The 22669-nt window shown below is 35.7% G+C and overlaps 1 protein-coding gene across 1 annotated transcript in view; it reads left to right on the top strand.

Moving 5' to 3' along the window:
* CNTNAP4 (contactin associated protein family member 4) overlaps positions 1-22669 on the top strand; it is a 198582-nt gene that overhangs the window by 172444 nt on the left and 3469 nt on the right. Inside the window, exons 16-23 of the mRNA XM_071580071.1 lie at positions 3170-3340; positions 8254-8472; positions 12297-12536; positions 14071-14295; positions 15643-15776; positions 16838-16925; positions 21752-21970; positions 22328-22399. Of these exons, the coding sequence (XP_071436172.1) occupies positions 3170-3340; positions 8254-8472; positions 12297-12536; positions 14071-14295; positions 15643-15776; positions 16838-16925; positions 21752-21970; positions 22328-22399 (1368 nt within the window). The remainder of the gene's footprint in view (positions 1-3169; positions 3341-8253; positions 8473-12296; positions 12537-14070; positions 14296-15642; positions 15777-16837; positions 16926-21751; positions 21971-22327; positions 22400-22669) is intronic.

Genomic DNA, 22669 nt, shown 5'->3' on the forward strand with positions numbered 1-22669 from the left:
GAAATTCAAAGATCCTGTCGTCATACGAGATACAGGAGCTGGCTCTTAGAGGAAAGAGCACTCTCTGCTGAAAGCTCTCTCGTTATCTTTTAAATGTTTCACAAAATCCCTCTAAGAGGGAGAATATGGGAAAGATGTAAGGCATACTAAATGTCATCTTCACTAGCTATAGCTGCTTTGAGAATATAACTGGCATATCTAGATTCACAGCGTTGTGCCTTAGCTGTGTCAGTATGTAAGAGATGGGTAGTATATTATATGTCATGTCACTTAGAGATTTGGCCTGTTTGGGGGAGGTGAAAACCTAATGAAAAAAAGCTATGTAAAAAAATACTGTTCGGCAACACAAGATCTTTATTTTCTCTCCTCAACACTTGCTATTCCTGCTGGAATTTCTCACTGAAAGAATGAATAATGCAACACTTAGAGATAGCATGACAAATAGATACAAGATGAACAGATTTCAGTTTTGATTAAAAACTTGAAGAATGCTAAAATTTGCAATTGCACTATTGTTTTAAGAGACAGTTTTGTTGTCCTTGAAACAATAAAGTGGCTAATTTATCTGTCTCATTCTTATTTGCCCATTTTCATTTACAGTTTCAAGTTGATAAGATGAGTTGATACATGCTAAAAACTTACATAATTGTTTCAATATAAATATGATTATATATCATTTATAAGAAACAGGATCTTCCTTTTTTACACATAGGAAGACTGCAGTCTTACTGCTTGGATGAAAAGCTAAATATTATTGATTTCCTAACTACATGGTGTTTGGCAGTTCCAGAAAGGTAAATAGGAAACAGTGAGTCAGATGCTGTAAAGTGAAGAAATTCTTTTCCCAACCTGATTTACAATAGCATAAGATACTTTTTAATGTACTTTTCCTAGATCTATATTTAACCTGCTTTATCGATACAATATCATAACAATCACGGAATTTTCAGAGCTGAGAAAAAGAAGACAGTAAATTAAGTGAGGAAAAATAAAACTTCTTAACCCTGCTCTCCCCCAAGGACTCCATTCTGATTTACAAAGATCATTCAAATGCTTCATTGAAGCAAATTATATCATTACTTTACTGGACTGTTACTGCCGCTATTGTCTTTCTTCTAATTGCTGACAATGTTGTACCAATTTTGTATAAATTACTAGTATTAAACTTCCTGTTGCATTTGAATTACTGGTAACAGCCAGCCCATTATTTTAAATAGCTGTGATATACTTGAGTCACAAGTGTTGTGAAGTTTGCTTCGTGGGAGGCATGACCAGAAACAGTTGAGGAACACAGGCTTAAAATCGATGCCAATATGTAAGGCTGCCACTTTTGCCTGGCAGCACTTTTCACAGGGTGATAACTTCAAGGATCCCATCAGGCAGCACAGGGGAGTGAGGTGCAAAGCTATGCCTTCCTCTCCCAGCCTGAGCCATCTGTTCGCAGCTGCCTTACCATGTAAAAGTTGTCCTGATGGCTGCTTTAACTTGTGATAGCTGGCAGTATTCCTAAGTGTTGAAAGTTAGAATATGTGTGAAAATCCTGCCATGCTGTTTTTTAGTGTGGCATCAAAACCCTTACTATAACTGTAAAAAAACCTAGAGGAGTGAGAGAATGGACTGTGATATTGCTTTGTTGTGCTGTAGACTAGGCCTCTGAGTACATTGTAGCATAGTGTTTGATTTTGCAGGAAAGAGAGAAATTTTCAGTCTTTCTGTTTTTTTCTCCCACTTTCCACCCTAAAAAGAGAATATGGCTGGAGCGAAAATTTTACTTTTCCATAACATTTAGTCCCAGATCACAACATTATCAGGAGAATGTGCAGTGGCCTTGATCGATTAGACAGGAAGGTGCTGAATGCCTCATTTGATTTAGAAAGCAATATAGCTTAAAAAAGAAATACAGATACATCTGCAAGAATTCAGCAATAATATGCTACTTCTAGTCAAACACCTTAAATGAAGATTGTGTACTTATTAGGGAAGTGTGTGTTTATAGATTTTATGTAAGCTTTTTTAATAAAAACAAAATCTAGCAAATTACGATTGAATGCTAGAATAAAGATAAATCAAACCAGGAAAATTTCTATGCCTGATCTTGCAACCTTTTTCTTGATTAAAAGTGGCTGACTTTATTAAGTAACTAAGAATTCATGTGAATTTCTAAATTGCAGTCAACTAAAGAAGATACGTTTGTAATTTTTTTTGTCTACAGCAATTGCTAGGGTATGTGTCCTACATTCTTTGTGATACCTGGTAAAACTTCACTGGACTACAATGACAACATCATTCTTTCCTTGTTATATGAAATATATATATAACAAATAGTTTTAGTTTAAACTAGTTTATCATAGAATTGTCAAGGTTGGAAAACACCTTTAAGTTCATAAAATCCAACTGTTAACCTTCACACCACTATCATGTTCATCATTAAGCCATGGCCTCAAGTGCCATATCCACACATTTTTTGAACACTTCCATGCATTGTGACTCCACCACTTCCCTGTGAAGTCTGCTCCATTGCTTTCCAATCCTTTCAGTGAAAAAAACCCATAATATCTAATCCAAACTTGACACCATTGTCTCTCACCCTATCAATTTTTACTTGAGAGAAGAGACTGGAACCTGCCTCTCTGTAACTCCTTTCAGATGGTTGTAGAGAGTGGTAGTGTCTACGCTAAGCCTCTTCTTTTCCAGGCTAAACAACCACAGTTCCCTCAGCCACTAGTACTTTTATGTGGCACTGGGGAAAGGAGAAGGTCCCCACAAGTCCCTCTGAGACAGGGACCCTGAGAGAGAGATGTCTGTTCACTCAGAGAGACGCGTGGCGAGAACCTCTTTATTGCAAAATCACTAGGATTTCAAAGGCTTCTGAGGGGAAGGTGCTGGAACTGGGACAGGACTGGGTAAAGCCTCTGGAAGGGGAAGTGACATCCATGCTCAGCTAACGAATAGGAAAAACAGGAGGATCAAACCAATGGAAACTCAGGGATTGGGGGGTTTCTAAGAACCCCTACCTTTTGTTTTATAGACTAACCAGGAAGCTTCTGTAGGTATCAGTCTCCCAACCCCCTCTTAGACTTGGGCACTTTCCTTTTTTTATTTGTTATAAAACTTACACTGGCAATATTAGATAACACTATATCTATCAATTTTTCACTCTCACAAACAGGAACATTTTGGAATTCAGCTTCGTTCAACACAGAGACATCCTACCTTCATTTCCCCACCTTCCATGGAGAACTCAGTGCAGATATCTCATTTTTCTTTAAAACTACTGCTTCCTCAGGAGTGTTTTTAGAGAACCTGGGAATTCAAGACTTCATAAGGATAGAGTTATACTGTAAGTAACATGACTAGTGGTGGTTGTTATTTTTATTATTATTTATTGCTTTGAGTTTGATTAAATTAGAACTAATTTAAAGGAGTAATATTTCAAAATTATTCTCTGGCTTTATTACTTCTTCTACTACTAGTGGATCTTTATCGTTATCCAAAAAATGCCAGCACTGAGACTATACAAGTATTTGTTCAAAGATATTTTCTGTCCTGGAGGTTTCTTAATCTAAGAGCACAGCAATCAGTCCCACATGCTCAGACTATTTCTCTTTCCCATGTTCACTGCATTCCTGCCACCAAATTCTCTCCTTCCAGATTTTAAAGCCAGGTGTTTTATGTGGCTGCTGTAAGATTCAATCAGTCACAATGTGTAACTCAGATCTTCTGTGGCACAATAATATCCTAATCTAGTCACACTTACTCATTTTTTCTTCTTTTTTTTTAATTCTATTTAATTTCATTTATAGATACACAAATTCTTATCCTTCTATACAAAACTAAGTTTTTGTTACATGAGAAAATTAAATATCCAATTAAATCCAGTGACATGACCAATGTACAATAAAACCTTTATCTTAGTTGACTCAATATTTTAGTTTTACATTGCTCATTATTAAAAGGGAAAATATTTAAAAGGATGAAACATTGTTTCATAAAGCTTTGGATTAATCTGAAATGTGCCACTGGTTGAAAAGTCTTATATTTGCCAGATGACTCTGAGAGTTCTTCAGAACACTTTTTACCTTGGGATTAGACAATTCCACAATTTTTTGCATATCCATTTTACTATCAGACTCAAGTATTTTCCAGAGAAATATAGGAATAAATATATAAGTTAGATTGCAAAATATTACTATAAAACATTAATGATTTTTTATTAAAATGTAAAATATTCTGCTTTCTTGGATTTTTGTCCATATTAATGTATTATGTTAATGAAAAAAAAATGCTATGTTCTTGTGTTGGTAGTTTAATTATAGAATATTGTGTAGTGTTTAATTAATTTGTTTTTCATTATCTCTAACTATAGTGGTGTATTTGAAAAATACCTGTTTTTCAACATTGTTTTTGTCATGTTTACAGAGAGCATGAACTGCCTTCTCTTAAAGTTCTGTGAACAGTTTAAAGGAGAGCAGCATTATAACCTAAGTGTCATGCAATACAGAAAATGGACTGGGTCAACGCATCAATAGACACTCTCTGTAGCAATGATGATATTGTTGTCTGACAAATGATTTTCCCTTTGCAAAACAAACAGTCAAATTATGAAAACATTAAAGGAATGCTTCTGAGAACTAAATTTGTTCAGATATTTGTCAGAAGAGCATAAGCATTTCTTCCAAATAATAGCATAATAATGTGGAGACAAACTTATGTCACTTGTCCCATCCATTCATAAGTATCCAAACTACTATACACTTATAGGGTTTATATGACTTGTGAGTAGTGAGGCATGAGAAGACACAAAAAGCTGAATTCATCTGCATTTTCAGCATTTAAATAGCAAAGTTATCTCATTATTGTGTGGCATGTAGAGATATTTCTTCACTTCCATAAACACCCTAATTTGCTGAGTAGACTTGTCATAGGTAACTCATTGATACGACTGTTTGTATTGGAGCCAGAATTATCTGTTTTTACTGAGGTAAATATTGAGCAGAAATAAGCAGTATACATTTCCATCACAAGTACCTTTCTTAAAAAAAAATCACATTGGACATTTCATTTTGTATAGGATCATTTAGATTTCATCATCATATACTCCTTTCCAATAGATGTCAATGTAAATCGTCAACTTACACTTGATATTGTATCAATAGGTCCACACAAATTAATGTCTTTTATTTGTGTAACAATAAATAAAAATAATGTAAATGTCAGTTGTCACTGTTTAAGAAGATGTCATGTAAGACAATGTTGAAAACTCATTATGACATTAACATTTGACATTCAGTATTTAGGAATACTTTTTCTTAACATTTTATTGATAATTCTCAGACTTTAATTCTTTTATTTATGAACTAGTGATCTTTAGACTTGAAGTCTAACTTTGTAAAAGTACCCAGTCAGATCAAGCATCTTAATAGGAAATGTGAAGCTGAGTTACGTCTCTATTTTATGAAGTTAAAAACACTGCAGTGCATCTGTGTACATATTCTAGAACACTGTTACACAAATTGAGGTTACATCCTAGCTGTATTTTAAAACAGAGAGTAAGGAAATTGCCTTGAAGATATTTGTTCCTTTTGTTTGTTTGCGGTTTTTTTGGTTTGGTTTTTTTTGGGGGGTGTGAATGTGGGTGGGTTTGTTGTGGTGGTTTTGTTTGATTTGGTATTGAGTTTGGTTGGTTGGTTTGTTTTGGGTTTTTTTTTCACTGAATTATAAAAACTATTTGGACTTTTTCCCGATCTCCTGTAACCTTCTGCAGAAGTAGTAGTTGAAAGCATCAAGGGTGATTCAGCTCTGAATAGTACGCTCTATTGTATGACCACAGGTTACATGGTCTAGACAAAGGTCTGAGTATTTTATACTGGATGGTCATTGGAAATTTATTTACAATGAGTTAAGCAGAAATTTAAAGCATCACTGGGAACACTATGGTGTACTGATTTGGTTGGGCTTCTGCAATTGCTTTGAAAATAGTTCAGAAGACTCCAATATGCAGATGCTAATGGCCTTTGGCTGCCCAAATTTGCAACTTACTGCCCAGGATGAGTGGCATTCAATAGTTTCCTTTACGGAAAATGCTTGGATTTTGCATTCTGTAGCATATTACTTTATAATCATTTTCTTCTTCCGCATATGATGCTCTCACTCAATACTCTGAACAGCTCTCTGGCTGTGCTGCCTGTTAATTATTTTAGCCACAGCTAGCCACTAACCTCTCTCCAGAGTTACCATCAGCTGCATCTTCTGCTCCACTTTGGCAATCTATAGCTGTGCTCTGCCTATGTTTGAATGCACTGCGGTCATGAGATTCCCTGCAATGCTTGGATAATTTTTGAGGCACACCAAGGTATGCATCCTCTTCTGCTGCCCAAGAAATAACCAAAGTGCTCTTTGGCTATGTCCTTTTTTTGCAAGATGACAAATTTCAGAACTCAGTCCTTATACATCCTGTAGCATACTTTCCACAGATGGTTTCACCACTGTTCTTATAAAAGAAAAATTTCTTTCAAACGTACAACGTAGTTGCTTTTAGCTAAAAATACTTAAAGTATTATAAAAAGTTAAGTGATTATATTTTTCACTTTTTTTTGTTAGTCTTCAGACATTACAGTAGATGATCATATGGCCATCCTTGTTATTTGGGCCTTCCTCTATGGAACTTCGTGCTTGGTTTCCTTTTTTGTTTTTCCAGATTATATTGATTTTGTAGTGGTACTAACAAAATTCATTATTTAAGTGATTATTTAAAAATCTTTATTCTATATCACAGACTTATCACAGACTGAGTTGGAAGGGACCCACAAGGATCATCGAGTCCAACTCTTAAGTCAATGGCCCACACAGGGGATTGAACCCATGACCTTGGCATTATTACAACCAAGTTTTAACCAACTGAGCTAATGTTTTCTTGCCTTTAAAATCTAAACAATAACGTTATTTATCAGATGCTGATATGCTATTTAATAGGCACATTCAGTGAGTTCAAAGCCAAATTTGTGTTTTCAGGCTTCACTCCAACAGCATCCAGAGGATTGCAAAGACTTCCCTGCAGAAGGTAACATTCAGCAGAAATTCTCGTTAGCCAGTCACATGGAGTTTCTGTTTCTTTTGTTATCCTACTCTGTGGTTGGATTTTTTTTTCTTTTACGCCTCAGTCAATGGAGTCTGAGCTCCCAGTTTTGTCTGAATAAAAGAAATTTATTCTAAAATTAATTTTATTGAGGAACTGGCTTCAGACATAAATTATTTCATATAAATGTTTAAAACTGATTTTAAGCAGAATTCATTTATTACTCAGACTCAGACTAAAGGTTGGCCAAAGTGGATCTAAATGTTATAGTAGGTCTAATCTATCTCTAAAAACTGAAAGTAAAAGTATTTCATTGAATGTTTTGTTCTAATTCAGTGAATTCCTCTTTAAAATGTTATTTTAAACTGCTCTGTTTCCCTTGAATACGTATATTTGTTTTACTTTTCTATTAGAATTCAATGTTGTAAACCTTTTTTTGGATTGATGGAATTTTATCAGACCTATATCCCTGCTATGATATCCTTAATAATTCAAAATTATGGAAATCCCTTATTTAGAGATTACTTGTTTTCGTACATACTTGTCCTTGAATATGTGAAAGAAAAAGTTTCAGAGAGAATATTCACAGTTTTCAGATCTTCAGTTTTTGGCATATTTCTCATATTATTTTGTGCTGCAAAGATTCAGTTATGATATTCTAAGCAAACTATAAAGGTGTGTAATGTGAAATTTACTAGAGAAAAATCAAATTTAAATCACGGCATACATAATCTTATAAACTACATCAAAATTTAGCCTGTGATATTTGTAGAGACGGTGGGAATAAATAACAAAAGCAAGTAGACAGTAAAAGATGCTGAATGGATTATAGTGGTGAAAATTTCAATACAATTAACAATGGCACTCAGCATGTACATTTCATCTAAACTGAAAAATAGCAAAGATAGCACATTTCACTGTTTCTTGACTGCTCTGTTCTCTAGGGGTTCACAAACAGATTTACTTCCATGCTGTGAATAAATCATTGCTCTCAGTGTCAGTGAGTGTGAAAAGTGAACTGTAGGCCCCAAAAATAAACTTTTCCTCTGAAACAATCAGCCTTATCCTGTGAAATAGTAGACCAGACCTTAAAGTAATTTGTTCTGCTACTCAGTGATTTTCTGACCAAATTAACTGTGAAACAATTTAAAAGTCCATTATTCCTATCCTCTTTCTAGCTCCTTCTGAAGTGATTTTTTCATTTGATGTTGGAAATGGACCTAGTGAAGTTATAGTGCAATCACTCACTTCCTTAAACGACAACCAGTGGCATTATGTGAAGGCTGAACGAAATGTCAAAGAGGCATCCTTACAAATAGATCAGCTTCCTCAAAGGTCTGACAGCGCTCCACCTGATGGACATATTCGTTTGCAGCTCAACAGCCAGCTTTTTGTAGGTAGGCACTCCACAGAATATTTTCTAATTATCATCACAAAAATATGAAAAGGAAAGAGGGAGGGGTGGGGGAGGGGAGGAAAAACAGATGACAACAGGTGTTTTGAAAACAATTTGTATGATGACATGAGATCCTTTGTGAAAAATCCATGGTGTTGCACTATTTTGAGATTACAAATTGAGTGCCTTAGCCAATAGTTACTTCTGGACAGGGTTTCAAAAGAAGTTTACTTTTTTTGAGGTTTGTTTGAAGGACAATCCAAGGACCCAGGTTTGCGCTATCTCTTGAGAGGATGTAATCTGCTGAAGGAAGATGTGATGTTTCTGTAATTTCAAGGAAATTCTATCATCTCTCTTCATCCACAGCTTCTTAGGTTGATAGATGACATTAGCACATTTAGATAAACTGATGGAAAATGCAGAAATGGAGTTAAAAAGGATTATTTAGTTATTAAAAAGCTATATAGAGCTATGTGTTATGTACAGTTCTTACTATAATATTGCCTTATTATGAATTTATAAGTTTCTAGTGTATATGTATGACGTATAGTATAAGAGCATGTAAAGTTGGCCCTACTTTTAAACTGACTTCTGTTTAGATCTGCTGTGAGAAAATCATACTACATTAACATAGGTTTTATTTGCTCTGTGTGTGGAAGGAATGTACTTAAGGTCAAGTGTTCTTAAACTGCAGCTACAAACACTGTGAATCCCTAGGGAAAACTAAATGGAAAGGAAAGGCTTGTGTGCTCTGGTCGGAATTCTGACCTGTGCCTCAAAAGGCATCAAGGGTAAATGGTTCTATCAAGTCTAAACACTTTCTCTAAATATTTTGGTGATTTGTTGATCTCTGGTCCTTCTAACCTTGCCCCCAAACAAGATAAAACTAAATTATCCTGTATTAGTAGTTGCATTTTCTGGCAAGACAATTATTTTGAAGTGTAACAGAACAAATGATAGTGATTGATTTTAATTCATTGTGTCATGCATTTCCTGAAGAAAATATATGCAGGTTTACTAAGACTTCAGGAAATTTTCTGTGATAAACTTCCTTCAACTGCAATATTGCTATTTGGATCAATATGGTATTTAGTTTCGTTTGTGTTTGAGTTTCACCAGTCTTTCAAATAAAGCAAATTTTTGTAACTCCCAACTATTTATGCAATTCTTTGATGACTTCAATTATATATAATTTTCTTTAGTAGAGAGCGTAATGAGACTTACTGTTTGACTACTTCCACTGACAGTCCATTGGTAGATTCAGTTTTGTTTGTTCAAGTCAGCTAAAGTACCTAGAGAAAAATGAAACATGCAGTGTCTTAGGAATGACATTAGCAGAGACATTCTTAACTAAAGTGTCATCTTGTATGCCTCAGACTTTCCTTGGTCACCCAACACTCAGCCACTAACATATAGGGACTGTGATTTCCTCAGGCTAAAACACTCCTTAGTTGTTTACACTATGGTTTTCCAAAACCAGAAGAAAAACTAAAGCCTAGAGCTTCCCTTGAAATCATAGGACCATAGACTTGTAGAATGGTTAGGATTGGAAGGGACCTTAAAGATCATCTACTTCCAAACTCCCTGCCATTTTAAAAGAGATGACATTAAAATGCCATATTGTTAGATGTTTTTGTTTCATTCTAATTACAAATAACAACATCTATGTCAAGATTTTCCATGTAACGCCAAGAACTTTACAAACTTTGAAATGAAAAAGGCTCAAAATGGATGATTTTTGCATTGAAATATTTAACCAAACGATAACTGGAATTGCATGGGAATTATAGTTTGCAATCTTACACATTGTGGATATTTTCTGCTTTTACTTTTTAAAGCAGAACAAATGAAATATCAAAGTTTTGCAACAAAGGACAAAAGAGGTGGTATGTAGATTACACACCTTGCTAAGCAATCCAGATGAATAAAATGTTACCTGTCAGGAAATGCCCTATAAAGAAAAAAACAGTGAAAACAAATGAATCAGCAGCTCTTGTTAGTCCTAGGACTGCCCTATATCATTATCCCCTGCACTTGGTAGTCAGGTATGACTTGGCTGGTATTCCTCTGTATTAAGGAGCATGAACCTTCCTATTACTGAAGAATGGACACAGCTTCCATTATGGGACAAAATATGTGAGTACAGACACAAGCTGAGATGTATCATAGAATCATTGAGCTTGGGAAAGATCTCCAAGGTCATCAAGGCCAACCTTTAAACACCATCAGGTCAACTAAATAACAGCACTGTCACGTCCAGTTGTTTATTGAATACTTTCAGGACTGGGGACTCCACCACCTCCCTGAGCAACCCATTTCAGTGTTTAAGCCTTTCTGTGAAAAAAAGTCTTCCTGATACCCAAACTGAATTTCCTTTGATGGCACAGCATGAGACCATTTTCCCTCGTTTTGTTGCATGTTCCCTTTGAGAAGAGGCCAACCTCCACCTGTCTACAACCTCCTTACAGGCAGTTGTAAGGAGGGGTAAGGTCTCTTCTCCAGGCTAAACAGCCTCAGCTCCTTCAGCTGTTTCTCATATGACTTACTCTGTAGACTCTTCACCAGCTCAATTGCCCTTCTCTAGGCATGCTCCAGCATGTCAATGTCTTCTTGCAGTGAGGGGCCCATAACTGGACACAGTACTTGATGGGATGGGTTGGCCTTGCAAGTGCCACATAAATGGGCACAATCACTTCCCTGGACCTGCTGCCTGCACTGTTTCTGATACAAACCAGGATGCCACTGGCCTTCTTGGCCACCTGGGCACCCTGATGGCTCATGTTCACCTGGCTGTCAGCCAGCATCTCCAGGTCCTTTTCCACGAAGCAGATTTGTAGCCACTGCCCCAAGCCTGCAGCCTGGCATTGGGTTGTTTTGACCGAAGTGAAGGGTCCAACACTTTGCCTTATTGAATCTCATAGCATTGGTTCATGTCCTTCTGCAGAGCCTTCCTACCCTGCAGCAGATGAACATTCTCACCCAACTTCATGTCATCTGGGAACCTACTGCTGATGCACTCAAGGCCCACATCCAAATCACCAATGAAAATATTAAACAGAACTAGCCCCAGTATTAAGCCTTGGAGAAACCCACTAATGACTGGCTATCAGCTGGGTGTAGCACTGTGCACCACCACTCTCTGAGCCTGGTCATGCAGCCAGTTTTTAACTCAGCGAAGAGTGCACCTGTCCAAGCCATTTGCTGTCAGTTTCTCCAAGAGAATTTAATTGATACAGGTATCATGATCCATACCATGAGACTCAAAGAGAGAGAGAGCAGACGGAGATCAGTTTATCAGTCAGTAGGATATTGAAAGAGTGTAACTGTACAGCTGGTCAGTGTCCCACCCCCTTACTTCATTGGTCCTTATGTCCTTTCCTATTACTTTTACTTTTTTCCCCTCCTCTTCTTTGCTCTCCTCCTCTCCCCTCCTCTCCCCTTTGCCTTGCCTCTCGTTCCCTTCCCTCCTTCCTTCTTCTCCCCTCTCCTATCCTCCCCCTTCTTCCTTCCCCTTAAAAAAAAGCTAAAAAAACCCCACCTAATTTCTGGACCTTATTCCTTTGTAAATTTGTAGAAATATGCATCATACCTTGCTATTTTGTTGTGAAATACTCTTTTTTTCTCATTAAATCTTCAAGGGCTCACTGTAATTTCTTGATAAAAGCAGAAATCGGATATGCTTTTAAAGATGCTTATAATACTTTCACATGCATAGACTTGTATCTTGGAAAGTCATAATATGCTGTTTAGAGACTGTAAAACATAAAGAAGGTTTTACATATCAATTTTTCAAGTTCTAAAAAGCTCATATGAATTTATTTTCAGGTGGAACAGCATCCAGGCAGAAAGGATTCTTGGGATGCATTCGTTCTTTACGGTTGAATGGAATGGCCCTTGACCTGGAAGAGAGAGCAAAGATAACACCGGGAGTAGAACCAGGCTGTCCTGGACATTGTAGCAGCTATGGTAACCTGTGTCATAATGGTGGAAAATGTAGAGAGAAATACAGTGGATTCTCCTGTGACTGCACTTTCTCTGCCTATGCTGGTCCATTCTGTAAGAAAGGCAAGCATTTCTTTTCAATGTATCAATTATTGAAAACAGGACCATGCAGTTCAGATCAAGGCCTTTCCAGCTCTTTAAAGATATGCTTAAATGCTTGCAAAATATTTGGTTTACATAATGTAGATTAGTAGTAATTTAAATTTTTCAATATCTATAAGTTTCTCCACAGTTAACTTCGACATACACTAGTAAAGCAGGAACCACATTACCTGAAAGGATCAGTATCTTCATGAAGCTCCTTTGATTCATTGATACTATAGTAAATCTAGAAACTATATCTTTATGGTAAAACATTTAGATTTATATCTTTCTAATATTAATCTCAAAACTAAAACTGAATTTGGAAAACAAACCAAGAAGGAGAACTTAAATCTATTTGGAAAACAAACCAAGAAGCAAAAGAACTTAAATCTACTTTTTGCTGTAAGAAGAAAGTGAGATCTTTGCAAATGGGACTGAGCTCATTTTTACATCCATCTTCAAGTAGTTCTTTGGTGAAGGTATCATACTACTGCATGATCACAGTGCATCAAGTTTAAACTTTAAAAATGGAAGTTTATGTAGGAATTTTGTTGTTTGTATATAATTCAACTTTGCTAAAAATTACTTGGTTCCTCCATGTACTAAATGCATTCTGCAAGGTACTAAGCAGCTTAAATGCCACAACAACATGCTTCCCTAAAATAGTGAGTACATCTGCCCAGACGTGACTGCCATGACAAAAAATAAGAGACTCATGCGACATCTTTCTTTATCTACCACTGTGGACCTAATGCCATGGTTTGCAGAATAATGTTTTCCTCCTGTGCACAAACTGAAGAAATGACTAACAGTTGCCCTCTAATATTCCGCAGAGTGGCTTCTGTTGCTAAAAGTGTGGGATGACATACAGTAATAACTTTTAGTCACCTTTTATAAAAGGTACTGGGCGAGATTACAGGAATTTCAAGAAAATTTTCCGAAATGTGAAGGTTGTGTGTGAAAACAGGATGGTCTCAGACAATTACTTTTAGTAGAAAAGTGCTGTGAGAAATGAAAGAGATAGAAAGGCTCTCTCTAAGTGTTTCATCCATAAGAAGATCATAACATAGTTTGTATTTTCCTTTCCTTTTTCCCACCTGACCAATCTCTTTTCCCACATACGTGTTTCTGATGTGGCCAAGTATAATCTATATGTTAGGATTCAAATTGCTGCACCCATTTAGTTGTAGGAGCAGTATACTTAGAAGCCAGTATCTATTTGGTTTGAGGACTAGGATGAGCAGTAAAGAAAAAAATATACAAGGAAATGCACTTCTTAGCAAAACAGATATTTAAGACATGCATCTAAATGAGCTTTTGAAGTAGCCCAGGCTGAGTCTTACATTTCTCAGTAGTTCTAAATGCTAATTTCATTTATGTTTATTTTTCATATTTGTCTCCATAGTCAAGAATATGTTTTATTTAGTTGTGTGACAGAACCAAAAAACCAACAAAAAAAGTGCTTTAGTATTATTGTGCATGAAATTTAAATATTTAAATAATTTTGTTTCAGAGATCTCTGCCTATTTCGGGACTGGCACTTCTGTGACATACAACTTTCAAGAATACTACACATTAGCTAAAAATTCCAGTTCTCATGCTTCTTCTTTCCATGCTGACATGACACTGAAAAGGGAAGCAATTACATTTGCCTTTCGAACAATGCGGACACCAAGCTTACTGCTTTATGTCAGCTCCTTCTACAAGGAATATCTCTCAGTCATTCTCACTAGAAACGGTGAGTGTTCAGATAGGGTGCCTGGAAACACAAACATTAAAACTGTGAACTCAAATTTTCCATGATTTTCAGACCTAATCACAAACTATTTATTGTCTTGTTGTTGTTTTAGATGGTATTTTTGTCTTTATCTTGTATCAAGCAATTCTTTCCACATGAAAAACCTTTCTACTGTAATTTCAACTCTCACTACTTTTTTTTTATCATGTCCAAACTACTTATTTCTGAAAATCCTGTAGAAATCTTTAGGTTTTAAAGTTTCCAAATGAAAATCAAAATTTATCTGAGCTGTGTGCTACTCATGAGGCCTCTTAATTGCCATCCTCAAAATAAATAATTAACTACTTTTAGAATGTGCATTATCCATTTCCAAAATTAATCAGAGGTCATTTCATTCAATTGATTTCACAATCTATTTATATGCCTATGAAAATAAATATATATACACAGCTGTGAAAATACACATAATTAATGTTTCAAATTAAGCTGAATGTTAAATGTTAGTTGGATTTCTTTTGCATTCTTTCTTCTAAACCTAGATTTTTTCTTTTTTTTTTCTTTTTTTTATTAAAAAACCCCTACAGACTGAATTATATCTTTGGGTGTATCAGACTCTTTCCAGTCACTGTGGTTCTGTGCTCCAAGAAGGTTCTGTGCTTTACCAGATACATACTTGGATATAGAATAACTGTAGTATAATCCCCATGATGTGAGATGGAACATGTTTTGCTCATGACTAGCCTGGGTCTGACATGGACCTTGATTTCCAGAGGATGAGTAGAAAGTTGTAGTCCCTCTGCAGCTCAGAGGACTTTTCTTACAAGAAAATTACATTAACTCTGTGTTCTGCCATGAGTCTCTGTGTGAGTATATGTGTAGAGACAGTATTCTGGGAGGTAACAACAAGGAATGGAATGTGAGCTAGAAGTTATTACACCGCATTCTACTTAATTCAACTGGTCAGAGGTTTACAGCTCTGAAAAAGGTAAACATTATTTCAGAACAGTGCTTGGGAAGTACTGAGTTATATTTGATAAGTTACGATTATTAGAAGTACCAGACTTTTTTTTTCTCAGCTGAATGTTAGTAGTACTGATAAAATTTCTGCCCAAATTTTAACTCACTAATCAGATTTGCTGTCTTTGCCACTATGTACGATTTCTGACATTGCTATTACTCATTCTATTGCCTTTTTTTTTTGCCTTATATCCATTTCTCATGGACTAATTCCTTAAACAAATCCCCCGTTTGTTTTGCCATTGAAGTGCACCTGTGAAGCTGTACATGATTTGTATTGCCTGTTGTGTCTGTAGTGTACTACTACTTTTGCTCTGTTTATACCTACAGGAAGTTTACAGATTCGGTACAAGCTAGATAGCCATCAAGATCCTGATGTCTTCAGCATTGGTTTCAAAAGCATGGCAGATGGACAACTGCAACATGTGAAGATTAACAGAGAGGAAGAAATACTCTTTGTAGAGGTAATTCAGTTAGGGAGAAAAAAAGGTGGATTATTGTAAGAAAGTGGAGGATACAAAGAAAAATGAAGTAAATAGTTGCAACAAGACAATTTCTCTCAAATAAACTGTGTTTTAGTATCTCAAGTAAGCAAAGCAAAGATTAGCAGTCTCATGATGCACAGTGAAAATTTACATTAGCCAGTCTCTTGGATGTTAATCTTGTCTATTTGAGAAGCTTAATATTGCCTCATAATTTTATGTGAGAATATAATTAATTGTTTGCTGGTTAAATTTTCAAAATTTGTTAAAGGTGTGTTACTGCTGTCATTTATTTTGGGTCTTGCATTTTGGTTTTTTGATTCAAATGATGCATTAAACTACAATACAAATATATTAACACCAGGGTAATAATTTAAGTCTTCCATAAAATTTCCTTTGGTCTCTTTTATATCAGCAAACAAATGTGGCTATTAAGAAGAATATATGGGGGGGGGGGGTGTTTGTGAAAATTTCATTATAAAATAGATATATTTATTTTTCTAATGGTAGCTACTAAAATGCAAAAAAGTTTGGGGTTTCTTTTGCTTTGGTTTGGTTTGGTTTAAATTGATGTTTTAAAAGCCTGGATGTTACAATTTAGTATTTTGAGACTGGGTCTTGGTTTGCCTAATTATACATTGTTACTTGCCTTGAAGTACTTTCTAGAGGTACCCTGGAAGGCAAGGCAGAATATTTACAATATAATATTTAATACTTATGAATTAAATACTGAGTGCCTTTTTTAATGAAAAGAGACTGTTTCATATTTTTTAATGTTTACTATCATTATGTATCTTATAGATGAAAAAGAAGGAATCAGTCAAATCCATAAGATATATAAAGACTTATTAAGTGGGATGCTTAAGAAGTGTCACAGTTATAATCAGTGATCTGAAGAAACTGATCATCTGTTTTCTGATGAGTTTTATGCTTTAACTAACAAATGCCTTCCCCAGATTCTCTTTTTCAACTTGATCTTACCTGCTTTTTCAAAAATCTTGACTAGTATCTTCTACTTTATTCATCACTCTATCATTTTACAGGTTAACCAAAAGGAAAGAATGAAGTTTATTCTGTCTTCAGGCCCAGAATTCAATGCAATCAAGTCTCTCACACTTGGCAAGATTTTAGGTAACTGGAACACTGCAGGATTTTCTAAAACATGGATCAGCATGTCATTGTGGGGCATAAAAAGTAACCCTAATCTCACTTAGAGACATTTGTTGTCATGAATTTATTCAGAGTGACAATCAATGTAGAAACTTCATTTCAGTTGAAATATAGATAAAATCATGGCTAAGTGCTTCCTGAAAAGATGATCAAGTGGGTTCCATTAAAAACAGTTGTACCCTTCTTTGTTTCTTGTTTTGCAATCAAGAATTATGAAACATCACATTGCTTTTCATTCTGAAGAAAAAATAAACTATGTTGAAATCGTACACAAAGATGGTAGAATACTGTTAATCATGTACCAAACTTGAATAGCTTCCCGTGATTAGATGTTGCTGCAAACAATTAAGAATATGATAATGTAAGTCAAATCTTTGTAAACCCAAGTTAAACTATGACAAAATATTTTGTCTAGTGATGATTCATCAAAACATGTCTCTTTCTCTACAATAATGATCAAAATGGAATATACCTATCTAGAATTACAATTTTGTTAATATTCGTTAAAGAAAACAGAAATAACTTGGACTGAATTTTTCAAGATCATATTATTTTCATACCATTCAGATTGGGAAAACCCCATGATAGAGGAAGATTTAGTGCTGGTGCAAATTTGAAGGATGTTACTCTTTCCTCAAAGTAATTTCATAGATGCATATGTTTGGGTGGAAAAGATCTTAAAGATCATCTAGTTCCAATACCACTGCTGCGGGCAGGGAACCTTCCACTAGACCAGGTTATTCAAAGCCCCATGCACTGGCCTTGAACATTTTCAATCTGAGAACATCCACTGCTCCTCTGGGCAATCTGTTGCAGTGTCTCTCACCCACACAGTTAGGAATTTCTTCCTCATTTTCAATCTAAATCTACAGTTCAGTTTAAAGCCCTTCTGTCCTATGTTTACCTAATGATAAGAAGTCACCATTTAGCTTCCTTGTAGCTTTCATTTCTGGAAGGCTGCTGTAAGGTCACCCTGGAGCCTTCTCTGCTTCAGGATGAACAACCCCTACTCTCTTACTCTTTTGTCATCGGAGATGTTCTCCAGTCCTTTCACTATTCTTCATCATCGTCCTCTAGACTTGGTCAAACAAGTCCCCATGTTTCCTGTGTCAAGCACCCCAGAGCTGGATACAGTATTCTAGGTGGAGTCTAACCAGAGCAAAGGGGCAAAGTCATCTCTCTCAACCTGCTTGACATGCTACTTTTGATGCAGCCCAGGATCAGAAAGGCGTAGGCTAATAGAATGGCCTGGGTTGGAAGGGACCTTAAAGGCCATCTCATTCCAAGCCCGCTGTAACAGGCAGTGCCACCCTCCACTACCAGCTTGCCCAGAGCTCCATCCAAACTGGCCTTGAGCATTTCCAGAATGCAGCTGTCTTTCCGGGCTGCAAGTGCACATTGCTGGTTCATGTCGTACGTCTTGTCCACCCATATCCCAAAGTCCTTCCCCTCAGGGCAGCATTCAATCTATTGTCTGCCCAGCTTGTATTTTTGCATGGGATTGCCCTGACCCAGCTCAGGACTTTGCACTTGGCCTTTTTGAGGTTTGCATAGGCCCAACTCTCAAGTCTGTCAAGGTACCTCCATAGAGTATCTCTTCACTCCAGCGTATTGACTGCTCACACATTGAAAAAGCTTTTTGAAGTACATAGAGTCCAATTGCCCATTTCACCAACAAAGATTAAACAGCTGAAGTCTCTGTTTCTGAATTCCCAGATCAAGTAAGTCTGCATTTGTGTATTCATACTCTAATAGCACTCTTTGTTGCAACAATGAAAACAGTTTGCGATGTATATTAATTAAGGATGGTTTGACCTCTTAAGCATATTGTAGTTCAACTGATTAATTTAACCTTTCCATAAATGGTCTTGAATGAAGACAAAAAAATTGCAAAACTATGAATTTTTGGATACGAATTATAACTAAATGTTTATAATTTTATATGGCAATTAGGTTATCACTTTTACTGGAAACAATTCTATTTATTTTTAATAAATGTGATTTTGAACAGAAGTTATGAATTATATTCCAAAACAAAACTTGTTAAGTAAATTTCCTTCTTCTCTATCTTGTTGGTACTTGAGCATTCAGCCAGTAAACTGCTGCAAAGGAGTGATGGTTTCCCACTCTTTAAAAATCTCTCAAAATAAACAATGTGTTAACATAGACTTTTTGTAGAAATAAATTCAGAAAAATGTGATCACAGGATCACAGAGTGAGTAAGGTTGAAAGGCACGGACACATGGCACAAGATTGTGTCTAGGCAGTTCTTGAATATCTCCAATGAAGGAGACTATACAACCTCTCTGGGAAATCTTTTCCAGTGCTTGGTCACCTGCACAGTAAAGTTTTTTCTCATATTTAGGTCAAACTTCCTGTGCATCCTTTTCTGACCATTGTCTCTTGCCCTATTGCTTAGCACCACTGAGAAGAGCCTGGCTCCATCATCTTGTCACCCTCCATTCAGTTACTTACATGCGTTGAGGATGTCTCCTCTCAGTCATCTCTTCTCCAGGCAGAAGAGGCCCAGCTCCTTCAGCCTTTCCTCATAAGAAAGACGTGATATGTGATGTAGAAGACACTTATATAGTTAGTATAGACAATATAATAATTCATCTTGCTCCCTCAGACTTATAAGAACTATTTATGTGTTTTAGATAAGACCTACCTTAAACCAGAACATTGAAGAAGTTTTTTCTTCACATTCAGTTGCATGTGGTTTCATTCAAAGAAATTTTTATTACAATGTAACAAAGGTGTTCCTCCAAGATCCATATAAGTCTATCATTTTTTGTATAGTACCTTTGGGAATATTATAAAAGCTTTGATAAATCAATGTTTCTTCCATTGTAATACACTCAGACATACTGTTTTAATAGGAGAAAATGCTTTTGTTTTTTAAAATAATCTTCAACTGAGAAGCAAAACATTATCTGAAATAGACCATCATGCCAGTGAGTGGAAGGCAGTAAGTCTCTGTCTGACCTCTATCTACATTCAGATAATGTGAGTCCAAATTAAAATTAGTTTTCTACTCTATTCTGAGGAAAAAACTGAAGTTCAACTTGTCTTAAAAAACAGATAGGCAAGGGGATTAATTGCAAAAGATTTGAATTATGTGTTCAGTGTAATTAATTTAATAGGCTGCAGTATGAGATCATAGAAATACAGAATGCTTCAGGTTGGAAACAAAATATGATCTAATTTTAGCTTTTGTGCTATGGACAGCAATATCTTTCACTAGATCAGGTTGTTCAAAACCCCATTCAACCTGGCCTTGAACATTTTCAGAGACAGCACATCTACAACTTATCTGGGCAACCTGTTCCAGTGCCTCATCAACCTCCTAGTAAAGAATTTCTTCCTCACAGCAGTATCTTCTAATTATGCAGTCTAGTGAATGGAAAGGATGAATCATATCTAATTTCCTTTCATATCATATTTATACAATATTTAATAAATTATTTGTATAGGAAAATGAAAAGTAATAGAAACCTCTCTACTCAAGGCTTTCAATTTTACTTATATTTAGAGGTATATATTTTATTTCAAGGGTTTGCAACAACATTCCCTTGACACCTGAATGTTAATATTTTTTCTTAAAACAAATCCTAACAGATCCTTCAGTGCATAGGCAAACATCTAAAACAGCTGTGAGGAGAACAGAGGCTGTTAAACAGCCAACTTTTTATGTAATCCATGGATGTAGGTGGGCAGACTTTTGGCTAACATTCATCTCTCTAATAATATATCATCACTGCAGTGAGCAATGAGTAGTTGGGGGAAATGCTGCTGTGCTATTTTGCAATATTCTCCCAGAACTCATTACCAAATTTTCACTATTAAATTACATTTTATTGAGGAGTCCACTGTACATTGGTATTTAAAATTTTTATGGTAGCCATTACAAAGATCACAAGTTCATTCATGGGTTCTAGGATAGGTTGAAGGTGGAAATTAATGAGATAAAATTCCAATTTTATTTGCAAATACTTGAAACTTTACTGCTCTTATGAGCCCTCTTTGAATAACTAGTACTTCCAGATTTTTTGCTTAAAATAAACCGCTTGTTTTCCACATCAGAAGTACTTCATTAGTGAGCATTATCTGGTGAATCAACAGAGAGTTCTGACATGCAGTGCACATGAATTCAGAAAAGCAACTCAAGAGAGTAAGTTCAGGAGGTATCTTTTTTTAACTCTCCCTTTATGGGAAAAATTATGGTGACATGTTTTAAAATGTATACTAAATTGGAATACTATTAATTTTTTAAAATTTTGCAGAAAATATTTTTATGGATTTCCAGGATCTGATACCTTCAAAGAGTTCATGTTTTGATAGACTTAATAGTGATGAGATGGAGCAGATATATCAATCTATGAAGGGAATATGTTTAAAAAAATTTATTTATGAGAAAAATCAAGATGTATTGTTAAAAATGCATGTGTCATATTTTTGCAGAACAAAAAATTGATGCATTTTAATTTAAATATTTTAGTTAACATTAGAACATTTTTGCTTTGGAACTTGCTGTCATAATTTGAAAGCATTTTCCTTAGCAGATTAGCAACTATCATCTGTTAAAAAAAAAAACAAACAAACACCTGATTTAATGTGTCTGACTGTCTTTTCATTAAAGACAGACAAGAAAGGGATTCAGTGAATCTATATATGTTGCTACAACTCAGATACGCTCAGAGAAAAACAGGTTCATTATTCATTTATTCTTCTGCCTCTTTATTTTGTACATTTGTGCTATGATTAATTGTGTTCCTTTCGATTAACAGAGGACAGCGATGTGGATGAGGAGACTATGAAGGCAAACTCTCAGGGTTTTACTGGATGTCTCTCTTCACTGCAGTTCAACCACATTGCTCCTTTGAAGGCTGCACTGCACCACAGCAGCTCCGCCCCTGTCATTGTAAAGGGGCGTTTCACTGAATCCAACTGTGGTACTTTAGCTGGAGCTGACTCAACATTCAGTGAAACAACCCATTCATTTGCAGGTAGCATATGGTTATCAATTTCTCTTATCTCTGAAATCTAAATAGCATACTTATAACCTGAATTAAAGATGATTTTTATTTTTCCATGTGAGTTAATACATCAGGAGTAGTTTAAAAATAATTGTCTTTCATATACACTTACTTTATTTTCTCTAGCCTTTTCTATTCATCTGAACGTTTACATTTCTCTTTTTTGTCTCTGCAAAATGTCATCTACAGCACTGTTCTTTGCATGTTTACTGACCCACTATACTGCCCCTGTGCCATGTTGTAAATGAGCTTCCAACCACGTGAGACTTTCTTGAAAACCCTTCTATTTGTCTGTCATTTTCTTCCCTCTTTTTTTTTCTGTTGCAGATCACTCTGGACCAACAGATGAGGGAAAACCCTTAGCTAATGCAATCAGAAGTGACTCTGCAATTATTGGAGGTAATAAGGACTATAAAAACTCCAGAGGAGCCTTTTTTTTTCCCCCTAAGTCTTTCAATACTGAAGCAAAGTCATTGTAGCTTTGTGTGCATAAAGAAACTAGTAAAAAGTCTTCATTTTATTACAACTGGTAGACAAAAACAATCAAGTATTGTTGTAAAATGCAATTGATTGCTCTCATATTTTCTTATTACATAAATATATGCCATCATTGTTTCTATGTTTGAACATTCTGCTGAAAAATAAGACAGAACAGGTTTCTAACCTGTA

This window comes from Pithys albifrons, chromosome Z (assembly GCF_047495875.1).
Source record: "Pithys albifrons albifrons isolate INPA30051 chromosome Z, PitAlb_v1, whole genome shotgun sequence".
NCBI lineage: Eukaryota > Metazoa > Chordata > Aves > Passeriformes > Thamnophilidae > Pithys > Pithys albifrons.